The sequence below is a fragment of the Schistocerca piceifrons genome, chromosome 3 (genome assembly GCF_021461385.2).
Source record: "Schistocerca piceifrons isolate TAMUIC-IGC-003096 chromosome 3, iqSchPice1.1, whole genome shotgun sequence".
Lineage (NCBI taxonomy): Eukaryota > Metazoa > Arthropoda > Insecta > Orthoptera > Acrididae > Schistocerca > Schistocerca piceifrons.
The window spans coordinates 218176560-218198560 of record NC_060140.1 but is presented as its reverse complement, the minus strand read 5'-3'; the positions used below and the strand labels follow the sequence as shown (position 1 = coordinate 218198560).

Here is a 22001-nt window from a genome sequence, read left to right as displayed (position 1 = left end):
TCTTATAATATTATGGAACATCCATTGTGCTTGTATACAATGACTATAGTGGTGGCAGAACAACTCCTATGTAGGAATTAACATGATCTAGAATGAATCTTTCACTAGGCAGCAAGATATTTGCTGGTTTGAATCTTTCTGGTAGATTAAAACTCTTTGCGGAACCAGGACACAAATCCAGAACTTTGGCTTTCGGGGTAAATGCTCCTACAAACTGGTCACTACTCATGATCTGCCCTCACAGCTTCAATTCCATGACTACCTCTCTCCTACATTCCAAGCTTCAAAACTGCAAGTGCTTTGGAACTTGTAGCATGAAACTGGAGGGAGGAGATTAGTGTCTAACATCCTGTTGACACTGAGGTTGTTAGAGATGGAACACAAGCTCGGATTGTGGAAGGATGAAGGAGGAACGCAGCCATGCCTTTTCAAAGGAACCATTCCTGTATTTGCTTTTAGTGATTTAGAGAAATAACAGAAAACCTAAATCAGGATGGCCAGATACGGGTTTGAACCATTGTCCTCCTCAATGCAAATGCAGTGTGCTAACCACTGTGACACCTCACTCGGTAGCATGAAACGGTTTTGATGTGTGTCAAAACACTTAACGAGGTCCCAGGCATTTGTCACTTGTGATATCCAAATGAACACAACCAGCAGTGAAAATTAAGATCATTTTTTTAAGCAGTGGCTGAGGTGGTGGTGTACCTACACCTTAAAAACTCAAGCAAAATCATTTATGTAAGTACCACTCACATCTAACAATTTAATCTGTTCACTCATGAGATCCAGAAGGCAGCAGGTAGCAGAACTCAAATTGAAGATGTCTTCCTTGATTGTCAGAAAGCCTCAGATACTGTTCCATACCACTGCCTCATAAACAAAATACAGTGAAACCCCACTTTTATGCTTTTCAGAGGACTTTAAAATATGGTGTAAAATGCGGGAAAATGTAAAATGTGGGAAATAACATTTTAAGCTGTAAAAGCTACGTATAGGATACCCACCTTGCAGTTTATGTATGTGCGAGTAATAGGCATCAAAATACTCTTGTCAGGCACTTGTTTACTAATACAGGCTTATTATTATCTAATAAGAATTGCTGATATAATGGGAACTGATAAGTGGGAAGCAGAAACGTTTGATTCAATTTCATACGTCATAACCGATGTTTTTGGAATGCCTGCAGCTGTCATTCAGTATTGAAATAATGAAACACTGCAACACTTACATATTTTTTCATGCTTAGCACAGTGTGTTTCAAGAATTTTTTCTCGATATCAAGTGCAAATATTTACATAAGTATTTTTTGTGGTGTTTCCATGTGCATTGTCCTGCGTCTCTTGAAGTGTAGTCGTCTTTTTGAGGTTACCCGGTACTGTGCCGCCTCAGTTATGTAGAAAACCACACACATGCAAATTATCACTCATTTTTTTCTGTGTAACATCACAAAAAACACATTTGTAAATATTCCACTTAACAACAAGAATAGATTCTCAGAACACATTTGCCTGAAAATATATGTAATTCGCGCTGTGTTTAAACCAAAAACATTTGAGCAACGCAAGCTGAATGAAGGTGTCAACATGCGCTACAAGTGGCCAAAAGATGAAGCTTGCTAAACATGGTTTGACAGAGGTGTGATGATGATTGTAACAATCACAAAACTGTGCATGAACTGTACAGAGTGTTTGGAAATCGTTTTGATTGGTCACGATATCTTTATTTGAACAAACAGTTACTCCTATCAGCCACCACACAGAGTAGAGTTTGGTATTGGTACCAATTTAAATCCGCTGAGTAGAGCATCCTGGTGTCAAGAAACTTGGCCATATAATGTATGTAAACACTACTTGATGTCCAACATCATGCCAACGACATTTTACGTAAATTTTTTCTCCACAAACATTTTTTCATAAAGTGTAAATCACGGGAAAATTATGTATTGAATATAATAGAGGGGAACATTTCACGTGGGAAAAATATATATAAAAACAGAGATGCTGTAACTTACCAAATGAGAAAGACTTGGTATGTTGATAGAGACAATAAAAACACACACAAATTTCAAGCTTTGGCAACCCAAGGTTGCTTCATCCGGAAAGAGAGAAGGAGAGGGAAAGACGAAAGGATATGGGTTTTAAGGGAGAGGATAAGGAGCCATTCCAATCCCAGGAGCGGAAAGACTTACTTTAGGGGTAAAAAAGGACAGGTATACACTCATACACACACACATATCCACCAGCATATATACAGACACAGGCAGACATATGTAAATGCAAAGAGGCTGGGCCTCTGTACTTCTGCCTCGAGTGACATCTCTGCCCAACCTCTTTGCATTTACATATGTCTGCCTGTGTCTGTATATGTGCTGATGTGTGTGTGTGTGTGTGTGTGTGTGTGTGTGTGTGTGTGTGTGTGTGTGTGTGTGTGCGCGCGTGTGGGTGGGTGCGCGCGTGGGATTGGAATGGCTTCTTACCCTCTCCCTTAAAACCACATCCTTTCGTCTTTCCCTCTCCTTCCCTCTTTCCTGATGAAGCAACCTTGGGTTGCGAAAGCTTGAAATTTGTGTGTGTGTATGTGTGTTTTTTTATTGTCTCCATCAACATACCAACACTTTTTCGTTTGAAAATTATGTATTTGTTGACATAAAATTGGGTGCGAATTAACACAGTGGACACATGAAATTTGATGGGAGCAATAAAAATGTCATTAACGGCAGGAAAACATCAATTGCAGGAACGTAAAAGTGGGGTTATACTGTACGTACATATGTTATCACAACAGATATGTGACAGCGATGATGACCTCACAGAAAACAGAACTCAATTCGAGATAACCGAGAGACTGGTTCCCTATTAGATTTATGATATGATGGAGAGAAAATTGCTTAATGCCAGAGTATGTAAGTGCCAAACTGCAACTGCCACAGCCAAAGTGTGACACCCAGCCAGTCCTAGGATATTTCTGGAGTTAATATGAGAGCAAACTCATCTAAAGTATGTGACAGAAATGATACAGTAAAGAGTTTGACAGCCTCGATGAGTTCTTAGGTAACATTTCTCTGCTCTGTAACAGAGTACACACTGCAATCTAGTGTGTGTTTTCCTCAAACTAAGTGCAATACAGAGACTCAGATCCAGACATCTGCCTTTTGCAAGAAGAGCACTATAAACTGAGATATTAGTACACCTCTTAGAATTTCAACTTGTCGCTTGTTACCATACAAACCATACAATGTGTAGCTTGGCGGCTACGGAGGAAAACAAAGCATGGACAGCATAGTTCATAGTATACAAGTAGTGAGAGCTAGAGACCAAGTTTCAAGTCCCATTCCAGCACACAATATTAATGTGCCGCAGGAATGAACTTTTTTTTCGTTCAACTTAAGAAGATCAAGCATGATAAAGCCTAATGATGAAGTATACTGTTGAGCAGGGTGCTGAATATTTACTACTCATTCCCCATTGCCAGATGCACCTACACAACATTAAATCAAATCCAGCAACTGTCAAGACTATTACATTCTTCTCTGCAATTTTAAATTTCTTTATATGTGTAATTTTAGTCAGCCTAAAATGACAAAAACTGACACAAAACATAACAGTACTTTCTTTTACTGCTGTTGGGAGCAAATGGTTTTATCATACATGAAATAACAGAACTTATTACTCCAAAAATCTCACCTTGTGCTTGGTACCATTAGTGTGTTGGCTGAATATCGGACATGCTTTGAAACGGCGGTAGCCACAATGGATTATGAGTTGCTCCTTTGACTTTATAGGTAACTGGCCACCCAGAGTATTTGGTCGCTTTAACACTACATTTAGCAGTGACATTTTTTGTTCATGTGGCAACAATCCAAAAATAGTCAATGGGTCAGAGGATTTATGGGATTCAACGAAATGCCGTGGAACATTCTTCACATGTACAGTTATGTACCATCCAACCTTCAACAGAAAGGAAATATGTTTAAATATTTCTCAACATGATCCTTTTTGCAAAAATACAAGAGAATATATACGACAGAATTCTTGCACTGGTACGTTTTCATTTGCTGAATGGCTATAGAACCATTTCTGAAGTAGGATTTATTTGCAAATATAAATATCTAAGACAGAAGCTATAATTGTGCATAAGAAGGGCTACATCATAATATATTTTAAATTATTTGAATTATGTAAAACTGATTAGAAAATTTGAATCAATGAAAAACTTACCATTGATATAATACTTCATGTAGCTGGAGAGATTTTAAAATTTTGTGCTGGTTTGGATTAACAACTGTAGATGAGCAAATTACAGTAAACCTTACAAATAGTGCAGCAAGATTCGTACTGAATTATTTTACACAGAAACGCTATCATCATCTCTCCTTATTTCACACTTTATTGCCCATAGAAACGAGATTACATTATTATATGGAGAAGTTCACTTCCTGAATTTTCCAAAATCAAGCAAATTCTCGAAGTAGTTAATTCCAGTTCAGTTTAAAAAAAGTAAATAATTATGAATAATGCCAACAATATGATTATGTTATCAATGCCTTGACTTGTTTACAACAATATTTAGTTTAGTCAGTCAGTTGTGTATTCTGTACATTACATTCACAACTGTTGTGATGTGGAACATATTAACTGAACATATACTTTTAAAGAGAAAGAAAAATATTTACATGGCTATATGCTTTCTGTATAAATGAATTATTATGTATATTAATGAATTAATATATTGCATAAAAGAAGCACTGTCATGTATTTTATTTTCATGGACAGATTGTCTAAGAGTTTTACAACTGCATATTTCATCTTATTCAGAGATGAAGTTCCATTTGCTAAATGATAAGCACACCATTTTTCTTTTTAGTGTTGTTCTTCAAAATATCTTTATTACTTTCAAACTCAGATGTATTGTTGACAATATTCCATAAGATATAATTAAAATATGCAAAATATGTTAGCTTACCGATTTCCATATTCACAAAGTTGATGCTTATGTTACGGCAAAAGTAACCAAATCTTAGGTTTCAGCATGTTTACTATATGCTTTTTCCAGTTTAAGTTATCATCACAATGCACACTTAAGAATTTAGATATTTGCAGCCTTTTATTATTTCTTGTTGGTATACTCCGTTAATAGTAGGTGGGATATTTAAAAAAATACAAAAGCTGATATATTCAACTATAATTTAAAATTGTGTGCCTAGCAACATATTATAGATCTCATCATTTCAGTTTGTGTAATATGACAGTCTGCAACATTTCATACAAATACTAACATCATTTTATGTACTTGCAACAGCATCATCAAATGCTGAAACAATAAATACACCTAGCAGCAAAGCACTGTATTTGTAATGTCAGTGAACTAATCATTTTGAGTTTCTAGCCGAACTTATATAATTATACTAAATGTATCTTTTTGATTTTCATTCACTTTCTGTTTTAAAAAAATGCAACAAGTGAAGTACCCTTCTTATTAAACTTTTATCTTGCGACTGTCTTCATGTAATAGGATATATATGTGGACATGAAAAAGAATTTCCAGTTTTTGCCAGATTGCCTGTTTAGAATTACACTTTTTCCCAGGTGTAAATGCATCATACCGTTGGTGATTTTTTCTCTGTTAAGTAACAGTACACGGATCCTGGAAGCTGTAAAACTTATCAGTCCTTTGAAAGGTGAAGGTTCTATACCTAGCACTTTAGGAAATGAAACCCAGAAAAAAACAATGTATTTTGGAAAGATCTTTGAAGCGTGGCAAAACTTAAACTGCACATTTTTATATTATGGAAGTATAAACTGAAGTTCCATCAAATGATATCGCTGGCTAATGACAGCAGATATTCAGAGCACAGTGTGCTGAATGATATTATTTTTTTCATTCTTTTCTTTTCTTATCTATAAGCTACATGTACAGTGAATGAGTTACAGACATCGCCAAAGGTAAATTAAAGAGTTGTTTTATGGTAAGGATAATGTTTTGATACATCGTTAAATACCTGTATGACACAAAGTAAGAAATACACTCTTCAGTTTATTAATTCCTGTATCTTCACCCCTTTTGTTTTGAGAAGTGGTAGCGTACGGACATATGCTTGGATCCATCATCCCAGCATTGTTAAAAATGTGAATTTCAACTGTTCATTAAAAGTGTTATAAAAAGTAATTGGAAAAGCAAAATTTATTCTCATGGTTAAGAGGTCAACTCCTATCTGTTCGTCTTTTCACTCACCACCGAGATCCTGTATCAAGAGGTTCGGTGCAGGCAAGAAGAATTTATGCAGTATCTGGAGGAGTGTTCCTTGACCTTGAATATATTGATATTAAAGGTCTGCTGATATTGGTTTCAATTAAAGGCTGATATTGGTTTCACTTAAAGTTCACCCAGGATTGTGCACAGATTCATAAATTACCTTCAAATTTCTTTCAACTATTCTTTCCAATCAATTTTTCCAATTATTCAAGCAATTATTAATCAGTTTCCATCATGCCACGTACCTATTCGACTGAAAACATGATGTAGTCGGCTAATAGTAACATCGTTGTTAAGTAACGCGAACACACAAATAGGAAAAGTTAATGGGAAGGGCATAGCCAGGATTTTGACAAAGGGGATGGTGGTTCGATTTGTTAAAGACAATCTTACAGAAAGGCATGTTTTTAATTTATTCTGTAAATTTCCATAAAGAACAAAAACCAATTTATTCAAAAATGAACTCTGAGCTTTCGCCAAGTGGGGATATAATCTTGTCACTTATGATAACTGTATTTTGGCAAATCACTAAGAAGCAGTCATGTTCCAATCTTGCTTCACCCTCCAAGGTCATTTTGCACTCTTCTTTAAGTCTGGTTTTGAGCTGAGGAAACAACCAGGGGCAGATGGGAACTAACTTTTTGGGAAACCCTCATTATTACTGAAAGGACTTTTGAAATAAAGAGGTCTCTGTTTGACAGAGAAGGTAGAACAAATTTTGGTGGTGAAAATGCAAAGGATCTGGAATTACTCAACCTTACATTTTCCCAAATTTTCTAATTTACTTATGCATCTGCAACATCTTGCAAATGTAAGAAAGATCATTTTCTGCATGAAAGAAGGTCCCAGCAGACAAATGCAAAAGCCTAAGCCAGAAGTCCCCAAAGAGGAGCTCGGTTTGCCTTTGATGCAGCTCTTTTCATTTAAGCAGAATTGCTGATCTCTAATGGAACTGAAATATGTTGCGAAGGAAAGGAATTCAGAAAGAACTGGCTTTGGCCTACAGCACCAAGCTGACCCTGCCACTTCCCCCTAAATTGAGAAGCAGCCTGCTGAAAAAACTCTTTTACAAATGAACAAACTATAGAATGTGCTGTCATCACATACCTCTTCCGCTCTTCACAAATCCTTCCCCATCCTTCTGGATTGGAATTGGTTTTCACAACTGAGTTACCACCTGTGATCAGATTGGATGGTACTTAGCAGTATAAATGCAACCATGGCCGTTTGGGTGATAGTTTGTTGACCAATGCGGTTTTTGGGTAATGCAGACAAATCAAAGTGTACTTTTATACACCGATTTTAATTTAACGTTATCTGTAATGATATTTACTGCTCTGCTGCCTCGTGAAATACTGAAACATTTCAGCCCAAAAGTCCTACCAGCCTCCAATTAATGACTCCAGTGTTCACATTAAACTGCTAATAGATAGGTAATTAGGCTATTGCAGTAGTGATACATATTTTTAACTTGCCAAAGCCAGTCTCTCTCTTCTTTCTTGGTACAAACTAATGCATAAACTATCGCTTAAATCTCTAACTGGCCTTGCTGACTAATGGTAGCGTGTAGATATTCATCTATGTTACTACAAGCAACCAGCTCATGTGTAATTTGATTTAGGTGATGGGGAGGGGGGTCTGGACCCACTGTACAGCCACAAGGAAAGCTAAGCTTTCACATATAATATTGGTCTTTTTTGCATGTGTTCCCTTTCAGATACATCAAACACAAATGTGCCAGCAAAATTTTAAATAATGACATAAATGGCTGGTCTTATGGCCCCAAAATTTTTCTAAGTAGCTGGTCCTCAGCTTTAAGTTTTGAATGAAAGTCTAATGCTGTGTGTGATTTAAGAAACACATCACAGTTTCTTACACGTAACAATTTATCTTGTGTGAACGGAAATTTACTTTGAAAGTAACACTAAAGCCTCCATTCGCAATATTTTCCTGTGAGCTGTTAGAAATGTTAAAAGTTGGGACATCAAGATCATCAAAACAAGGCCCATGAGAAAGACGCATCAAAAGCAGTTCCTTGTTACTAAGTACTGCACAGTCTTTGACACATTTTGCTGTCAACAGACACTTGTGTGTGCACTGTGATTCATTGTTTGTTTCATTGCTGCAGTATTATTCTGCAGCAGTGGCTAGAGTAAAATTCTTTGTTGGCATATCAGCTTCTACCAATCAAAATTACAAAAATTTAACTGAAAACTAAAACTATGAAAAATTTCAGAAATTGTAAAAAATTCCTGGATTTTTCCCAGATTTCCCAGTTGTCTCAGGCTGTATGCACCCTGAGTAAGGATGCATTTCCTTGTCCTCTGTAATTTTAGGTATATCAATGATTTTATTTATGTTCATTTATATTTTTATTTAGAGCCAACTGGTCCATATTCCTTTACTAATTACGTATACAGAGTTTGTTTACCTTTCAGCTATTTTACTACACTGGGAAGCGACTGGTTTGGTAATGTGTCAATTGTGCACCATCACTACGCTATTATATACACATTTGCATTAACAAGCCGAGCCTTGCAATCTAAATTTCTTATTATATAGTCCAATTACTGTTTCTGCATAATGCAAAACATCTGCTGTATTATACTTTATATCGTCATGGTCTGCCGTCACCAAGCTTTTTGCTCTCCAATGACAACTCTGCGCCTGACTCAAAGACATCCAAAAATAGGAGGTAATGAAGCCATCTTCAGCCTAGCAGGAGTTTTAATACCAGTGAACATTAAAATTGTATTTATTCAAGCTTTTTAATGTGCTCCTGCTGAGGTCATTGTGATGTGTTCGGTATCCTAACAGTTAGCTTTTGGAATATTAAAGTTCAGTCATTTTGTTGTTGTTGTTGTTGTGTTCAGTCCTGAGACTGGTTTGATGCAGCTCTCCATGCTACTCTACCCTGTGCAAGCTTCTTCATCTCCCAGTACCTACTGCAACCTACATCCTTCTGAACCTGCTTGGTGTATTCATCTCTTGGGCTCCCTCTACGATTTTTACCCTCCACACTGCCCTCCAATAATAAATTGGTGATCCCTTGATGCCTCAGAACATGTCCTACCAACCGATCCCTTCTTCTAGTCAAGTTGTGCCACAAATTTCTCTTCTACCCAATTTTGTTCAATACCTCCTCATTAGTTATGTGATCTACCCATCTAATCTTCAGCATTCTTCTGTAGCACCACATTTCGAAAGCTTCTATTCTCTTCTTGTCTAAACTATTTATCGTCAATGTTTCACTTCCATACATGGCTACACTCCATACAAATACTTTCAGAAACGACTTCCTAACACTTAAATCAATACTCTATGTTAACATATTTCTCTTCTTCAGAAACGTTTTCCTTCCCATTGGCAGTCTACATTTTATATCCTCTCTACTTCGACCATCATCTGTTATTTTGCTCCCCAAATAGCAAAACTCCTTTACTACTTTAAGTGTCTCATTTCCTAATCTAATACCCTCAACATCACCCGACTTAGTTCGACTACATTCCACTATCGTTTTGCTTTTGTTGACGTTCATCTTATATCCTCCCTTCAAGACACCATCCATTCCGTTCAAATGCTCTTCCAAGTCCTTTGCTGTCTCTGACAGAATTACAATGTCATTGGCGAACCTCAAAGTTTTTATTTCTTCTCCATGGATTTTAATACCTACACCGAATTTTTCTTTTGTTTCCTTCACTGCTTGCTCAATAAACAGATTGAATAACATCGGAGAGAGGCTACAACCCTGTCTCACTCCCTTCCCAACCACTGCTTCCCTTTCATGCCCCTCAACTCTTATAACTGCCATCTGGTTTCTATACAAATTGTAAATAGCCTTTCGCTCCCTGTATTTTTCTCCTGCCACCTTTAGGATTTGAAAGAGAGTATTCCAGTCAACATTGTCAAAAGCTTTCTCTAAGTCTACAAATGCTAGAAACGTAGGTTTGCCTTTCCTTAATCTAGCTTCCAAGATAAGCCGTAGGGTCAGTATTGCCTCACGTGTTCCAATATTTCTACGGAATCCAAACTGATCTTCCCCCAGGTCGGCTTCTACTAGTTTTTCCATTCGTCTGTAAAGAATCCGAGTTAGTATTTTGCAGCCGTGACTTATTAAACTGATAGTTCGGTGATTTTCACATCTGTCAACACCTGCTTTCTTTGAGATTGGGATTATTATATTCTTCTTGAAGTCTGAGGGTTTTTCGCCTGTCTCATACATCTTGATCACCAGATGGTAGAGTTTTGTCAGGACTGGCTCTCCCAAGGCCGTCAGTAGTTCTAATGGAATGTTGTCTACTCTGGGGGCCTTGTTTCGACTCACGTCTTTCAGTGCTCTGTCAAACTCTTCACGCAGTATCATATCTCCCATTTCATATTCATCAACCTCCTCTTCCATTTCCATAATATTGTCCTCAAGTACATCGCCCTTGTATAGACCCTCTATATACTCCTTCCACCTTTCTGCTTTCCCTTCTTTGCTTAGAACTGGGTTTCCATCTGAGCTCTTGATATTCATACAAGTGGTTCTCTTATCTCCAAAGGTCTCCTTAATTTTCCTGTAGGCAATATCTATCTTACCCCGAGTGAGATAAGCCTCTACATCCTTACATTTATCCTCTAGCCATCCCTGCTTAGCCATTTTGCACTTCCTGTCGATCTCATTTTTGAGGCGTTTGTATTCCTTTTTGCCTGCTTCATTTACTGCATTTTTATATTTTCTCCTTTCATGAATTAAATTCAATATGTCTTCTGCTACCCAAGGATTTCTACTAGCCCTCGTCTTTTTACCTACTTGATCCTCTGCTGCCTTCACTACTTCATCCCTCAAAGCTACCCATTCTTCTTCTACTGTATTTCTTTCCCCCATTCCTGCCATTTGTTCTCTTACCCTCTCCCTGAAACTCTGTACAACCTCTGGTTTAGTTAGTTTATCCAGGTCCCATCTCCTTAAATTCCCACCTTTATTTTATTACTACACATTCATTCTTTGAGGGATATATTAAACTGCGCAAAGTCAGATAAAAAGCTATGGGTATGGTAAACTTTCTGATAAATGAAGATACCTTACTTAAGATCAATGATATCTTATCAATATTTAGGAAAAATCATACATTAACTGAGGAAAAATGCTATGACATCAGTACCATGAAGTAATTTATTTCAGTAATATCTTTTCAACTTACCAGAGCTCCCTCCATATCATCTTCCTTCAAAAGCTTTTTTCGCATTCTTTCAAAATTTTCAAATTGGAAAATACGAGCATAGTCCTGAGGCAAATTCTCTTTCGGATCCCATGGTGATGTCCGAAATGACTGCAGGCCTCGATACTTTTGAAATCGTGTTCTTGCTGGTATGTCCTGCGGAGTGTCACGTTCATCAGGGAAAATTTTATCTTCTCGGGCTTCTAAAATTTTATGAAATGGATACATATAAATTTTAAGCTAAAAGTTATAGCTGCGTTATACACTGATAAAGCAAGATTAAAAAAAAAAGGGGGGGTGGGGGGAGGAGACAGTGGATGGGTGGCTGTATTTTTCTGTGAAACCAGAATTTTAGTTGCCATCTAAAATACAATGAAATTCATTATGAAAAAATTTGTCACATAGTAAACTGCGCTTGTAAATTATATTGATCACATCTGTTGTTTACACCATTATAGCCCTTGTCTAATGGTTGTGTTGCATCTGGTGACATAAAATGGATACTATTTTCTCATCCTACTTTCATTAGTTTTTGAGTAAAGGAGAGGTGTTATTTCCAACTCTAACTTCTAATACATCCCGCTAAATTTGCAAGCTCTTTGTTAATTTATTAGGTGTTACATAAGAAAAAACATTAGTTGCATTTTACATTGTTTCTTTGAGTTACAGATTGAGAAATATTTGCTGCCGGCCATGTAAACTGCGTCATTTCTTAGAATGCCAGCATTTTTTGCTAATATTGTACATTTGTTTTACAGAAAACTAGCCAACATTTTGTTGTGGTACTAACTTTTTATGAAAGCCAGCATCATCATCTTCCAGAAAATGTATATGCAGCTCCTTTGATCATTTCGTTTTTTTTTTCCTTATATTTTTAATGATTGTAAGGTTTTACAAAATATACAAAAGTTTACGGAAATGAATAACATGTTTTACTGACATTTTATTCCTCATAATCTGTGGTTTTACATCCATTAACAGAAAACTGGTATCCTAAGTCCATAAATATTCACACAAAATTTCGTCATCTGTAAGAGAGCATGAAGCCATGCCCATTTACTTATGTACTCAACGAGCAGACGCCACTTTCTACCTGCGTGGGTTCATACAGCGAATGCGATCTATCGGCCGTTTGAGGAACTAAATGTACGCGATCTGTCAGCTGTTTTGGACACTACATGTACCAAGTACGGCAATGAAGGCTGATCGAGCCCGTCAATAAACGTGATTTCGCATTTAAAAGTAGGAGAAAGCAGATCATGTTAAATTATGTGATCGGCACTCCACAGAAATTCCCGCATCCCGTCAATTGACGTGATTGGAACTCAAGGTGTTAAACTCACAAATGATGAATCTACCACTATATCTTATTATTTAATTTCTTGAATATTAATTAGTACAACATCCCCACATTATTTCATTGCTTTTCTTTGAACTCCAAAAACATGAACATTGATTTCGTTGTTTTTGACTCAAAAGGCACAAAGTAAATAATAAAATTAATAATAATAATAATAATAATAACCCACTGAACCCACTATCCGACATGCTAAATAATACAAATTATGGATACAATATTACTGGAACATACGCACACAAAATCACACATTTGCTATACATGGATGATCTAAAACTACTGACAGCAACAAATCAACAACTCAACCAATTGCTAAAGATAACAGAAGTATTCAGCAATGATATAAATATGGCTTTTGAAACAGACAAATGTAAGAAAAATAGCATAGTCAAGGGAAAGACACTAAACAAGAAGATTACATATTGGATAACCACAACGACTGCATAGAAGCGATGGAAAAAACAGATGCCTATAAATATCTAGGATACAGACAAAAAATAGGAATAGATAATACAAATATTAAAGAAGAACTAAAAGAAAAATACAGACAAAGACTAACAAAAATACTGAAAACAGAATTGACAGCAAGAAACAAGACAAAAGCTATAAATACTTATGCTATACCAATATTGACCTACTCATTTGGAGTAGTGAAATGGAGTAACACAGACCTAGAAGCACTCAATACACTTACACGATCACAATGCCACAAATATAGAATACATCACATACATTCAGCAACAAAAAGATTCACATTAAGCAAAAAGGAAGGAGGAAGGGGATTTATCGACATAAAAAACCTACATTATGGACAGGTAGATAATTTAAGAAAATTCTTTATAGAACGAGCAGAAACAAGCAAAATACACAAAGCAATCACTCATATAAATACATCGGCTACACCACTACAATTTTATAACCACCTCTACAACCCTTTAGATCACATAACATCAACAGATACGAAGAAAGTAAATTGGAAAAAGAAAACACTACATGGCAAGCACCCGTATCATCTAACACAGCCACACATGGATCAAGACGCATCCAACACATGGCTAAGAAAAGGCAATATATACAGTGAGTTGGAAGGATTCATGATTGCAATACAGGATCAAACAATAAACACCAGATATTACAGCAAGCATATTATTAAAGATCCCAATACCACAACAGATAAATGCAGACTTTGCAAACAACAAATAGAAACAGTAGATCACATCACAAGCGGATGTACAATACTAGCAAATACTGAATACCCCAGAAGACATGACAATGTAGCAAAAATAATACAACAACAACTTGCCATACAACATAATCTAATAAAACAACACGTTCCCACATACAAGTATGCACCACAAAATGTACTGGAGAATAATGAATACAAATTATACTGGAACAGAACCATTATAACAGATAAAACACCACCACATAACAAACCTGACATCATACTCACCAATAAAAAGAAGAAATTAACACAGCTAATCGAAATATCCATACCCAATACAACAAATATACAGAAGAAAACAGGAGAAAAAATTGAAAAATACATCCAATTGGCTGAGGAAGTCAAGGACATGTGGCATCAGGATAAAGTTGACATTATACCGATTATACTATCAACTACAGGAGTCATACCACACAATATCCACCAGTACATCAACGCAATACAGCTACATCCAAACTTATATATACAACTACAGAAATCTGTAATTATTGATACCTGTTCAATTACCCGAAAGTTCCTAAATGCAATGTAACATATACCGTACAGTTAAAAGGAAGTCATGCTTGATCAAGATCCGCGTCACTTTCCATTTTTAACCAGACATAACGTCTGAGAAAGAAAAGAAATAATAATGATAATCTGAAATGTTAAGGAACAGCTAACAACTTTGAAAATTTTTTCTCTAACCAAACTTCAGGCTTAACGTGTATGTGAAATGGAGAATCAAGTTCCTGAATAAATTAATCCTATACAACATGCCTATGTAGTTATTTTGTACAATCTGCTTTCTACAGTAAGTAGTGAAGAGCATCAGTTACATGGTGAACCACATCTTCACTCTGACCACTTCCTATTTCTGTCACCATACCACATATCACCAAAACTGCTTTCTAACTACCGCTTTGTATGAGTTATCTATTCAGCTCTTCTGTCACAAGCACTGTTATCCACTTGCCATATACAGAATAAATAATTCCCAACTGTTTGGAATCACATTCTGTCGCACACACTACTTAATTACTTTATGTTTTTCATGACATGCATCTCAACAATGGCAATTAAATAAACACTTCAATCTCACTTCTAGTTTCATGTTTTTATTACATAAATATAGCACCAAAAACACTGTAGCAGAATATTATCAAGGGTTTTCATGAAAAAATTGCTGTGGAATTGCAATGATGGCAGGCAGAGGTGACAGCACAGTAAACGTAGTTGCACTGCACAATAATACTTACAGCTGAATAAAGTAAAGAAATACACACCTTTTAATTTTTTTAATGTTTCTTTTTCTTCCTCCATGTCCATTTTTTCATCATATTTTTCAGCATCCTCTCCTGCTTCAGACACTGATACTGTTTCATACTCATCTTCATTTTCTTCATAATCATTCTCTGAACTCATTTCTGATTGAGCATCCATTGCTGGATTCTCACTGATATCACTTTCATCATCACTGTCAACTTCTGTAATTTAGGACCCCAAAATGGTTTACAATTTGGATTATACACAAAAACATTACTAACAGATAATAACAAATCACACAGTGAAAGAATACATTTGGAATGTCAAAAGGAAAAAGTGGAAGAATATCACACCTGCATCACAGTCGGGAATCCAAGCAGCTTGATAGTCAGACATGCCTTTTGGCACTCTCTTAACCAACCGCTGGGCCTTTTGCTCCTTCTCAGCTTCAGCTATTTCTTCTGCAGTGGGCCATGTTTGTTCTGCATCCATTGGATCTATAGGATTTTCACTCAGTAGTGACTCCTACAGTGTTATCGAAGATGTCAGAAACAGAGTGACAAAGAATTGTAAAAACTAAAACTATCATTGAACAATGAAGCAAACTTAGCACCAAACAAAACTTAGAATCTAGTTCTCACTAAACTATTTTGTAGGAATACTGATAACTACACCATCTATTTATGAAACGTATTTGTTTAACATCCATCTACTGTAACCACAAAATCCACATAAATATCAAAAATGGCACAGGTAGAAGGGAAAAACTCTTTTCTACACAAATTGTAGAGAGTTCTCACAGCACAAAATTCATCAGTTCGTAACTGACTATTTTGTGTTGCTACTGTCCCTGCCCCATTTGTGCTGGAAAACATGACTCACTTCTCTCTCTGGGCACAGCTCCCAATCTTAATCTTTCGGTTTTATAGCAAAGAAAGGTGGTGTCTGGGTTATTTGGTATGTTTCATTAGAATAAGTGGTTCTGGCTTTTTTTTTTTTTTTTGTATCTCACCTTCAGATCCACAAATGAAACTCCTGCACTTTGCAGAACAGTATGGATCTGAGGATGAACTGTAGCAAAGACCAAATCCACTTATTCTAACAAAACATACCACATGCCTTCCTCCAAGTGTTCTCTGAGGTATCATATCATTAATATGAAATTATGATTTTATGCTGACAAATAACAGATTCGTCTTCACATTCTCAAAGCAGTGGTCACTGCCTTTATTCCAGTGACATTGTGCTGCTGTTTAAGGCGAGGCCCCTGTAGGTATATTCTATGACCTTTCCAAGATCTTTGGTTATGTGAACCATCTATAGTCCTACATGGCTAAATCCAAACAGTCACAGAATTATGTTGTGTATCTAACAGCTTCTTTGAGTAACAAAAAATTTAAATTTCAGTGTTTCATATACTTAGCAACGGAACTTAAAAATTTAAAATGCTGTCATACTTTACTCACTGAGAGCTATAATCTAATGCTAAAGGTTTAACATAATAAGTTAAGAATTAAAGTTAGAAACTGTGTATATGTCTTGAGGCACCGTAACTCATCACACACAAATTACCTATCCACACTATGTTCATCCAATATTTGAGATTGAGAGCACTTTATGACTTCCAATAAACTTACACATAATTTCAAACCTTTTTGATACTTTCTCTCATTGACACCACCACAAAATAATTAAAGGAATAAGTTTATTGCTTACTACTTTGGCATCAAGCAGTACATTTTGCTTTAGTATTTCTTCAATATTAACTCTATTTGCAACACTTTTGTGACCCACATACACTGAGCTGACAAAAATCATGGGATACCCCCTAATATATCAGACCACTTTTTGCACAGCGTAATGCTGCATCTCGACATGGGAGGGGCTCAACGAGTTGTTGGAAGTCCCCTGCAGAAACAGTGGGCTATGCTGCCCATGTAGACACAGCCTATACTGCTATGGAGCCACCACCAATTTGCACACTGCCTTATAGACAACTTGGGTCCATGGCTTTGTGGGGTCTGTGCCACACTCAAACCCTACCATCAGCTCTTACCAACTGAAATCAAGACATGTGTGACCAGGCCATGTTTTCCAGTCATCTGGGGTCCAACTGATATGGTCATGAGCCCAGGAGAGGTGCTGCAGGCTATGTTGTGCTGTTAGCAAAGGCACTTTTGTCAGCCATCGGAACTTCAATTCTACTTGAAACTGGAATTTCTTGTGATTTCTACTATTCAGCAATCTGACCACCAGACTCATCCACAGACTTTGCTAACTGCTGTAGCAGTGGCAATACTAGTCGAGTCACTGAAGTTACATATATTTCTGTTTCTGTCTTCTTTTGTGGAGGAATAAACTGTGCTGCTTACTCACGTCTTCTTTTATCTGTTGTACCTCCATCATGGATACAATAAATTACTGGTGGCAGAGGCTGGTTGCTCTATTGTCTTCTATTTTCTGGCACTACTTCACTATCTCCACAACTGTATTGCCAGAGCAGAAGTGGCACCCTCTAATTTTCCAGTACTGTGTCTGATCACCTCCGATGGAGGACTGCCATTCAATATTTTTATTTCTTTATTTTTTCCCTGTTTCAGGAGTGAACAGAGTTTAGCTTTAAGTTTGAGGGAGCTCTTTTTTGAGGTTATTCTTGTCACAACTTGTTGCTTATTCTTTTCTGGGCTTGGCCATTCCACAAGAGAAACCTGTATCATCATGTGAGCTGCTTAAGTTTCAGTCGATGCAATTCGCACAACTGATGGACAAGGTGACATTGTTATTGGAGGACTGACAGCTCCTGCAGCAAGCCCTTCTTCAATGCATCGCCCAGGCTGACGACAATGGCAGCAGACACTGATCGACTCCACCATTCCACAAATTTGACGTTGCTGCAGAGGAACAGGTCAAATACAAACAGCAGCTGTTTCAACACTTTGTACCCTACAACATTTCAGGTGATACAACAAAAAAAAAACCTAAAAATAGACATAAATTGCCATATCCTCAATGAAAATTCCTTGTGGAATTTATTTCTGAAAAGCAATTGATGGTCTCCACAACTCAAACAGATTAAAAACATTATACATCAAACACACAAGTAGATCACTAATAATTGCCGATGATTATAACATACATTTTCTTCTGTGTTTAAGAAAGGATAGGAAACAATATTATACAAAAATGCAACAATTTATACATGTACCTGCTTAGATGGATCTGCTTCTTCCAGCAAACGTGTTTCTGACTCTGAATGTTTCTTATGGGCTACAGAAATGGGGTATGGGTCTGATGGAGCCTCAATTTTTTCCATCTGGAAATCACCCCAATTGGGAATATGAAGCAAACCATTTACTGACAGTGCATGACCACGCAGATATCCTGACACCTTCAATGAGCCATGGTCCCCCTCCTGAAATGGGGAGAACAATCACATAAAATTCATCTGTTTGTATTAATATGTTACTGAACTCAGGTAATGATCAAACTTTTATTGAACTTACAGAACAAACAGGAAGAAGTTAAGCTTTAATACAGTAGATTATGACAGAAGTATGAAGTTTGGGGAAATGGATTACCAGTTTGCAGTAAATACTCATTAATGGCCATGGTTTTAAACCTTTTCAATAACTTCCAAAATATTTTTCATTCTGGTTTTCATGGATGAAAATAAACAACTTCTAGAATGGTTGCAAACTAAGAGATTTTTTGACAAATGGCATAAACAAACGCATTCAAAAGCATTTCCTGCTTACTTTTATTTTTTTCTGTAAATTACAGAGTTGATACGTGGATGAATGGGTGTATAAAGTTTCTGGCTTTAGATTTCTATGAGGCTTCATGCAACCAAATTACTCTTTTCATTTCTAACATTAGAATAATTATGTTCCCGATTTGATGAAATTTGGACAACCCATATATTAAAAAGAAACATGCAGCAAAGATTACTATCTTAACAAAGGCATATGATTATTTAAATTACTTGTGTTCCATCTTTGCTTGTATAACTGTAGTTAATTTAGAGCACTGCTATAAGCTACAATCTAGTCCACTAGTATACACCACATTTAATATGAACCGCAATAATGATACAATTATTAGCAAACATGGGGCAAAAACTGGTATACATATACAGGTGTACCGATCCACATTAAACAACCAGACATATGGCAATGAATACATGAAAATAAACCGAGACAAGTTTTTACCTGTGAATCTGCAACAAATTCTATTTCTTCCACCAGCATATGTGGCCGACGGTCACGATAAGTAACTGAGCGAAGCTTCTGGCTCCCAGCACGGCGTAATACGTTCAGTGCCTCATCACACTTATCTAGTGCCATTATTTTCATATCTGGCAGCCAACGAGAGAAGATCTTTTGCAGATGGTTCTTCCTATCATGCTGTTTCTGAAGCAAACCACTAAAATATCTCAGAACAATTATTTAAACAACCATCTGCTAAACTGTATGTTTTAAAAATAAGTATAACAACAATGAACTGTAAAAATTGCACTATACTTGGAAACCATGGCTGTAATCAATAATATATTTATGGACTTTAATCTGAACTACTTTTCTCAAATTGATTTTTTGTGGAAATTTCTAACTTTGTTAGATCCCAAGTTACATGCAATATGTGAATATGTATTTATTAGTGTTTTCTTTAGTGTAAATGCAAACCAATCTCTTTGTTCACAGCATAATTTAATTTAAACAATAAGAATTTGCAAGAGAGGGAAAGGAAAACATGGAGACACTTCTATTACAAGCTACAGACTAGAAAAAGTAAACAAAGAAGGAGAAGATGATGATAACATGTACATCAGTAAATAAGAAGTATAAAGGTATGAATTCTTACTGAATATATACCTAAGAAGAAAGAAAGATAATGTGGCATGTCAAGAGGCGTTACTGTCTCAAATCTCACCTTCAATGTCACAGATGTTACCTACATTATCATAACTCTTTTTGGGTGCTGAAGAACGTATGTGTGCACAAAAAACTATCTGCAAATTTTGGAACTGAAATGTTGAGAATGTTACCATGATAAGGGCACTCAGACATGTGCTTTCAAGATATACCCTCTTACATAACAGACTAAGCATTTACACTACAGTCTCTCGACTATTTCTGTCCCTTAACCAACTGGTGCACTACATGTCACTGCCAATGCTAATTCCCTCTACACTAACATCCACAAAGCCTATGGCCTTTCCACCAATGAACATCACCTTCCCAGTGCCCGACTGACTCCAAAATTACAACCTCTTTCCTGCTCATCATGACTACCTATATGTTCACCCATAATTACTTCTATCTGAAGGTTGCACCAACAAACAGATCTGTGGTATAGGCATTGTCACCCGCATGGCACCATCTTATGCTAACCTAATCATGAGCCATCTAAAAGAATCCTTCCTAGAAACCCAGAATCCCAAAACATTGACCTAGTTCAGATTCACTGATGACATATTTATGATCTGGATCGAGAATGAGGAACACCTATTCAAATTAACCTCCATCTCATGGATGGCTTCATAAGTACCACCATCCACATCAAACCTATCAATAATGAACAATACTTCCACTGTGATAACAACTGCCCATTCCATACCAACAAGTGCCTTCCACACAGTGTTGCCACCCATAGTTGCTGCATCTGCAGGGACGAGCAGTCCCTTTCCAATTATGCTGAGAGATTTATTGAGGTCCTCACAGACTGAAATTACTCTCCACTTATTGTCCATAAACATATCTCTGGTGCCTTGTGTCTCCATCACCTACCATTTCTTACATACCTAATGACCAGCCACAACGGGAGGTACTCCATGACTCATTACCACCCAGGAATAGGCCAACTGAATCATGTTCTCCACCAAGTTATCGATTACCTCTTGTTATATCCTGAAATGAGTCATATCATCCCAACACCTCCCAAAGCAGTATTCCACTGTCCATCCTTAAGCCCCCCCCCCCCCCCCGCTCTAACCCAATGGCTTACATCTGCAGTAGACCTAGATGCAAGATCTGTTCCATACATTCATTCCTGTCAATGCATTTCTTTTCCCATCAAAGGCAGGGTCACCTGTAAATTCAACTATGTAGTCTACCAACTTGGCAGTATTCTACATGGGAATGACCACTAAAAATTTATCTGTCTGCATGAATACTTATCACCAAACTGTGGTCAAAAAACAGCTGGACCATCCAGTTGCCAAGCATGCCGCACTACATGGTGTGCTTGACTTCAAAAACTACTTTGCAGCCTGGTGCATCTGGATTCTCCCATCGAAATGAGCTTTATGCATTGCACAGGTAGGAGCTCTCCCTCATTCATGTAACCTTCCTGGTCTTAACCTTCCCTAGTCCCTGTCCCCAACCTACTTCTATGCCCTCCTGCTCCCACTCCAGACTCTCACAATCCTTCTACCCCCACCTCATATCACCTGTATAATTTTTTCCTTCTCTACTACAATCTCTCCCCTTTTTTCCCTCAAACACAGCCTCACGAAGTTACATCTAGCACCCCTCCCACCTGCCCACTGTCAAAAGGCAGCATTGCAGCTTCTTCCACACACATACCCTGCTAACCGACTCCCTCACCATACCACACCATTCCTGTATCCTCATTATCAACTCCAGCTGATCTCACAACAGTCGGGCCATAACACCCAGACATCAGGGATAACAGAGGCTGTCGCCTTTTTTTCTCT

The 22001-nt window shown here is 37.1% G+C and overlaps 1 protein-coding gene across 1 annotated transcript in view; it reads right to left on the bottom strand.

Annotated features, from left to right (window-relative positions):
- Positions 1-22001, bottom strand: part of LOC124788070 (pre-rRNA-processing protein TSR1 homolog) — a 79470-nt gene that overhangs the window by 16378 nt on the left and 41091 nt on the right. The window contains exons 4-9 of the mRNA XM_047255164.1: positions 19495-19695; positions 18492-18698; positions 15640-15811; positions 15307-15507; positions 11442-11662; positions 3687-3950 (exon numbers count right to left, since the gene is read on the bottom strand). Coding sequence (XP_047111120.1) covers positions 3687-3950; positions 11442-11662; positions 15307-15507; positions 15640-15811; positions 18492-18698; positions 19495-19695 — 1266 coding nt within the window. The remainder of the gene's footprint in view (positions 1-3686; positions 3951-11441; positions 11663-15306; positions 15508-15639; positions 15812-18491; positions 18699-19494; positions 19696-22001) is intronic.